The 6,056-nt window shown below is 60.6% G+C and overlaps 1 protein-coding gene across 1 annotated transcript; it reads right to left on the bottom strand.

Annotated features, from left to right (window-relative positions):
• Positions 1-335: 335 nt before the first annotated feature.
• On the bottom strand, positions 336-5,180 carry CCDC124 (coiled-coil domain containing 124). The gene is made up of 4 exons (XM_027911189.1): positions 4,894-5,180; positions 2,606-2,792; positions 1,962-2,070; positions 336-1,848 (listed from the first exon to the last, which is right to left on the bottom strand). The coding sequence occupies exons 1-4, from the start codon at positions 5,050-5,052 to the stop codon at positions 1,644-1,646; spliced, it is 660 nt and encodes a 219-aa protein (XP_027766990.1). The 5' UTR covers positions 5,053-5,180; the 3' UTR covers positions 336-1,643.
• Positions 5,181-6,056: the final 876 nt, after the last annotated feature.

The following is a 6,056-nucleotide window of genomic DNA, read 5'->3' as shown; positions in this document are numbered from 1 at the left end:
AGCCCTGGGGGGTTGTAGGGATGGGGGGGATTGAGGGGGGACACACACACACTCACGTGGGTTCATTATTCCAGCAGGAATGGGGGGGCTTTCCCCGTGTCAGACGCTGCAGCCCCACCAAGCACAACCTGCTGGGGATGGGGAGCAGGGGGGGGTCAAAAAGGGGGACCCCCCCTCTGAGAGACCCCCAGTCCAGGCAGGAATCACATGTCCAACTCCCAGCGGGATTTTCTGCAGCGTTTCATGGGAATAAAGAGCCCCACCCGTGGCAAGCCAGGAAAAGGAAACCCCCCCCTCAATCATCCCCTCCTTATTCCTTCCCCTATTTAAGAGGATTTGGGGGTGTTTTTTCATTTTTAATTGGGTTCAAACACAACAAACTCTCACAGAAAGGGGATGGGGGGGGGGTTCATTCCTCCCTGGCTGGGTCTGGGGGTGCAGGGGGGGCACTGGCCAGCCCAGCTCCCTTAGGGGGGTGCAGAGGGCTGGGGGCAGCCCCAAAACAGCCGCAGGGGCTCGGCTTCAAAGGCTCAGCCCGGCTTGGGATGAGTCTGATTCAATCCCGTGGGATGAGCAGCCATGAGTGAGACACCCCCAGGCCCTGGAGCCGCTGGGAGGAATTCCCTGGAAAAGGAGTTTCACTCCCAAAGGAGACCAGGAGATGGAAAAAGAGAGGGAAGAGAGGAAAACCCAGCGGCTGCTGGAGGTGAGGGCAGGACTGTGCTGTGGCTCCGGGGCTAAAGCTCTCCGGCATTCCCAAGGGAGCCCATGGATCTCACCTGGCATTCCCAAGGGAGCTCACAGATCTCACTTGCATTCCCACAGGAGCTCATCCCATTCCTCCTGCCCGGGCCAGCACAGGGACCCCCAGGGGAGCAGAGGTGGCACGGGGGGTCGGTGTCACCTCCCTTTCCAAAGGCCCCCACGGCACCTTCCGGCCTGAGCCCGGGAAGAAGGGATGGGAGAAGCAGCAGCTTCCACTGTCAGGGTGGATTTGGGGTTGCAGCCCCTCCCATGCCACCAGCAGCTGCCCAGGGACACTGGGAATGTCCCACGGAGCAGCCTGGCACCAGAGCCCTGCCCAGAGCAGGCAGGAACCACGCCAGGCTGGCATCTCTCCCGTTCCTCCTGGAGAGAACGTGGCTTTCCCCTCTTCCCCACCCTCCTGCTCCCGCTGGGGCTGAGACCAAGAGCAGAGAGGCAGCTGGAGGAACAGCAATCCCAGTCTGGAATCTCTTCGGGGGCACCCCAAGGATGGCACTGGGAGCAGGGAGCAGGTGCCTTCTGTGGGATGGTTCCAAAATCCCTCTGCAGAGCGCGAGGGCGGGGACAGGGACAGTCTGGGAGGGGGTGGCCACCACGGGGGTCCCCACCCGGACCTGCTGGAGGTCTGGAAGCGAGTTAGTAGCTGGTTTTGTCGGGGAATGCCCGGATTTGGGAAGGTGAAGGTGGCGTTAGTCTGTCTGGGGGGGGACACAAGGGCATCCCTGGGTGGGCGGTGGCCTCGTGCTCCTCTGAGATCCAAGAAGAAAGCGGGGACAGGGAAGGGAAAGCGGAGGAGAGGACGCTCCTCGTGTCTCCCGCTTCCTCTGCCCAACAGTCCGGGGCCGGGGGTGGGGGCGGCCGGAGGAGCAGCTCGAGTTCTACTTGTGGCTGTTGTAGGCCTTGTGCCTCTGGTTCATGGGGTTCTCCGGGGACCTCATCCACTCCTTCTTGAGGAGCTGCTTGAGCTGGGACAGGCGCATGTTGGGGTTCTCCTGCTTCAGGCGGGGCAGGTGCAGCTCCTCGAAGGCGGTGAAGGCGGCTTTCATGCGGCGCTCGGGGTGCCTGTCCCCGTCATTGGCCACGCTGCCGGGGCAAAGCGGGACACGTGGGCGCCAGGGACAGCCCCAGCCCGTGGGAAACGGGCCCCTCCCCGCCCCGGGAACCCAGGGATGAGGACTGGGAAAACCGCCACGCACCTGAGCACAGCGATGGCATCCTCAATGGTCCTGGCCTCCACCGAGCCCTCCTCCAGCACCCTCCTGTTGATGTTCTCCTCCAAGGGGACTTCCAGGTGGGTCTTCTCCGCTGCACAGGGAAGGGGAAAAAGGCAGAGCCATCAAATCCAGCCTGGGCAACCCCCCCAGGGGAGGGTTTTCCCTCTGGAAAACTCGGCCAGAGTCCGGGGCCAGCGCTGCAAGAGCTCTGGCTCTGCAGCTCTGCTCCACCCCGAGGTGCCAGGAGGGTTCTTTTTCCCATATTTGGGTGTTGGACATGGACACAGCCAAGCAGGGAGCACGGGAATGGCTGCAGGCAGCACGGGAACAGAATCACGGAGCCATTAAGGTTGGAGAAGACCTTTAAGATCACCAAGTCCAACCCTCAACCATCACAGCCACATTCACCGCTAAACCACGTCCCCAGGTGCCACATCCACGTGTTTTTTGAACACTTCCAGGGATGGTGAATCCACCACTTCCTGGGCAGCCAAAGCTTTACAACCCAGGCCTGCAGCTCCTGCTTTCCAAACACCTCATCCTTCAGTGACAGCAGGTGGAGAAGCAGCAGGCCCCCCATCCCACACCACCCCACTTGCCAGGGCCTTTCCATGGCATTCCCAAACCTGTATCCGCGTTCTCCTTCTGCTGCTGGTCTTTCCTGATCGTCTCCTCGATCTGGGCCCTGGTGACCTTCCCTGGAGTGACCTGCTTGGGTGACTTCCCTTTGAGCTTGGAGTCCTCCTCCTCCAGCAGGCGCTGCAGCTCCTTCTTGCGCTCCAGCTGCTCCAGCCGCCGCTTCTCCCGCTCCTCCTGCAAGGGAGGAAGGACCAGGTCACCCCCAAACCTTACAGAGGGATCAACCCCTCCCTTCCAGCAGCAGGGAATCCCGCTGGAACAGGAGCAAGCTGGATCACCCCGACCTTCAGCAGGACAGAGACAGCCCGTCCCCATCCCTCTGGAATGACGATTCCCACATCCCTGCCCGGTGATGTCAGCCCTGAGAAACACGACCCTGCTGCGGAGGAGGAGTGCCAGGACAATCAGATTAAGCTTTCCACTTTAATTTTAATCAGTGCTGGGAGGCTGGGAGTTCAGCAGCTGCTGGTGAGGAGCCTGGATCCGTCCTCATGCCCTTCCCGAGGGCCGGCACGCGCGGCCGGGCGGATTCCGACAGGCAGAGCAGCTCCTGTGGGAACCTGAAGTGCTCCAGAAGGAGCTCGAGAGCCACTTTGCCCAGGGAAGAGGGTGACAAGCCCGTGGAACAAGACCTTAAGGGCTTTCAGTGCTCTGGCTGAGAGCTGCCTCCCTCCCTTTCCAGACCCTGGAAGGTCAGGGGGAAAAAAAACCCAAAAACTCAAACAAACAAAAGAGGGAAGGGGGAGAGGAGGGAAGGGGAGAGGGAAGGGATACACAGGGATGTGTCTGTGGCCACAGTGCAGGATCACAATGGATCCAGGTGGAATTTCCAGGTTGGCCACCAGCTCCAGGGAGTTTCGAGGAGGCCACAGGGCACTGGGAGGAGCAGGGGATGAGATTCCTTCAGCGGGACACGTCCATTCCCAAGGATCTGGGTGTCAAAACACGAGTTTGCAGCCTCACAGGGAAGTGCCTGAGCAAGGAATGGCTCACCCAGCTCCCAGAAGAGCTTCCCAGCTGCTGTGGGGAGGAGAGCCAGGTCCCAGGCACAACCAGCTCCTTGGTTCCCCTCTCAGGAGAGGCCCTGGAAAGGCTGGAGAGCTCCTGGCATGGCAGGGAGGCCAAGGAATGCCAGGAAGATGACGCAGGTGGCAAGTGAGCGGAGCAGAACCGCCCTGGAGCGTGCCCGAGTGCCCAGCGGGATCTCCAGGGCTCACCAGAGCCTGGAAACGGGATCAGACACGGCCCTTCCATCGCCCACAGGATGGAAGGAAAGCTGGAGCAGTTTGGGGACAGGAACCAGTTTCCCAGTCAGCAATCCCAGCTCCCAGCACATCCCTCCCCCCCCCCTCTCCAAATTCCCGTCCTCCCTGCCCGCAGGAGGCTGTTCTGGAAGCACAAACAGGTCACCTTCGGCCGAGCCCTTAAATCCAGCAATAACAACTCCTCGTTCCAGGAAGCAATTAGGGGGCATTACGGGATCGCTCTGGGAACAGCCCACAGGACTCCGGATTCCAGGACACAAATTAGGGATGAACTCACGCAGGGGACACAGTGGGAAGGGCCCAAGGTCACGGGGACGTGGTGCCTCCTGCCACAGCTCCCAATTCCTGGAGCAGCACAAGCCCAGGAACCCCCTAAATCCCAACAGACAGCACGAGGAAAGAGGGATAATGTCAGAGGAAGCAGCTAAATCATCACTAAGAGTTCCTAAAAAAAACCCCACAAAACCAGGAGGTGGATTTGGGTAACAAGAGCAGGACATTAAAAACCCAAATAAATAACCCAAAAAACACTGATGGGAACAGGGACCCAGCGAAGGGCAAACCAGAGGGAACCTCAGGATAGAGACATTCCTGATGTGGAGAACAGCAAAACCAGGAGGGAGAGAAAAGAGCTTTTTGAGACCCTCATTAATCTGCTGATTCCATTTTCCTCCTCTGAAAATCCGAGGCGAGAAAAGGAAAAGGAGGAACGAAAAGGAGCTAAAGGAGCGTTTTGGGCACAGTCCAGATTCCTGATCTTTGCCTGGGTTCGTTTTTAAGCAGTTCCCAGCAGAAGGCTGGCGCTGCCTCCCTCGGGAACTCTGCGATCCAGCGGAGCTGGGGATTGCACAGAGAAGCTCACACCTCACTCCCACACCGGGCTGCTTTTAGCTCCAGGAGAAGCCGCCGAATTCCGGCTTTTCCCCCCCCGGAACGGAGCCCAGGACGGGGTGTGGGGTATCCCTGGACCTCCCAGGATTTAGGAGACGCCTCCCTGGGCGGGCACTGACCTTCCTCTGCTCCTTCCTCATCACGTGTTTGTCCTCGTCCTTCCAGTAGGCATCTTCCAGCTCCTGCTGCCTCCTGGCATCGGCCGCTGCCTTGGCCTCGGCTTTCCTCGCTCGGGCAGCAGCCGACTTGGTGTTTTCCCCCTGGAACTTCTTGGGCATCACTCAAGGTGCTCTTTGGGGAGGAAAACAGGGTCAGGTCCTTGTGCCCTGGGTCTGGGGTTTGCTGGGAAAACGTCTTTTAGGGGATCACTGAGGTTGGGAAAGGACCCCCCCAAGGTCACGGAGTCCCCCCCGTGCCCGATGCCCACCCTGACCCCCAGCCCGGAGCACTGAGTGCCACCTCCATCCTTCCTTGGGCACCTCCAGGGGCGGGGACCCCAAACCCCCCTGGGCAGCCCCTGCCAGTGCCTGACAGCCCTTTCCATGGGGAAATTCCTCCTGGTGTCCAACCTGAACATCTCCTGGTCATTCCCTGTTCTCCTGTCTCTTGTTCCCTGGCAGCAGAGCCCAATCCCCCCCAGCTTCCCTCTCCTGTCAGGGGGTTCCAGAGCCCAAAGGTCTCCCCTGAGCCTCCTTTTCTCCAGGCTGAGCCCCCCCAGCTCCCTCAGGAGTTCTCCAGGTCTTTCTCCTTATGCTCCAGCCCCGTTCCCTTCTCTGGACACGCTCCAGCCCCTCAATGCCCTTCTTTTCCTGAGGGTTCCAGAACTGGACCCCTGACCTGAGGATCCCCCCAAGCACAGGGGACAGTCACTGGCTTTGACCCAGTCCAGGCGCCCTTGGCCTCCTTTCCCCCTGGGCTCATGCCCAGCCGCTGTCACAGCACCCCCAGGTTCCTTCCCAGCCCCTCCGTCCCCCCTCCTGGAGGGCTCCGTGGATTTGGGGTGGCACCAGGGCAGGCTGTGGCTCTGCTTGGGGACACTGCCCGCGCAGACAGGGCCACAGAGCCACCCTGGATCCCAAATCCGGGGGGTTTTAATGGCACATCTTTAATCTGTCGAACAAAGGCGGGCACAGAAAGGCTGCTCCGGGGGGCTGGCCGCTCCACCCCCAGGGTTCTCCCAAATCCCTCCTCCCGCCGGCTGCATCCTCTGGCCCTTCCCTAAACCCCTTCCCCTGCCCTCTGACCCTTCCCGGGGAGCGGGATCCGGGCCCAGGGTGGGGAT

The sequence above is a fragment of the Empidonax traillii genome, unplaced genomic scaffold, assembly GCF_003031625.1.
Source record: "Empidonax traillii isolate 1590-97213 ecotype Southwest subspecies unplaced genomic scaffold, ASM303162v1 scaffold6421:size19640, whole genome shotgun sequence".
In the NCBI taxonomy this organism is placed as follows: Eukaryota; Metazoa; Chordata; class Aves; order Passeriformes; family Tyrannidae; genus Empidonax; species Empidonax traillii.
This window is presented reverse-complemented; position numbering and strand designations above follow the sequence as displayed.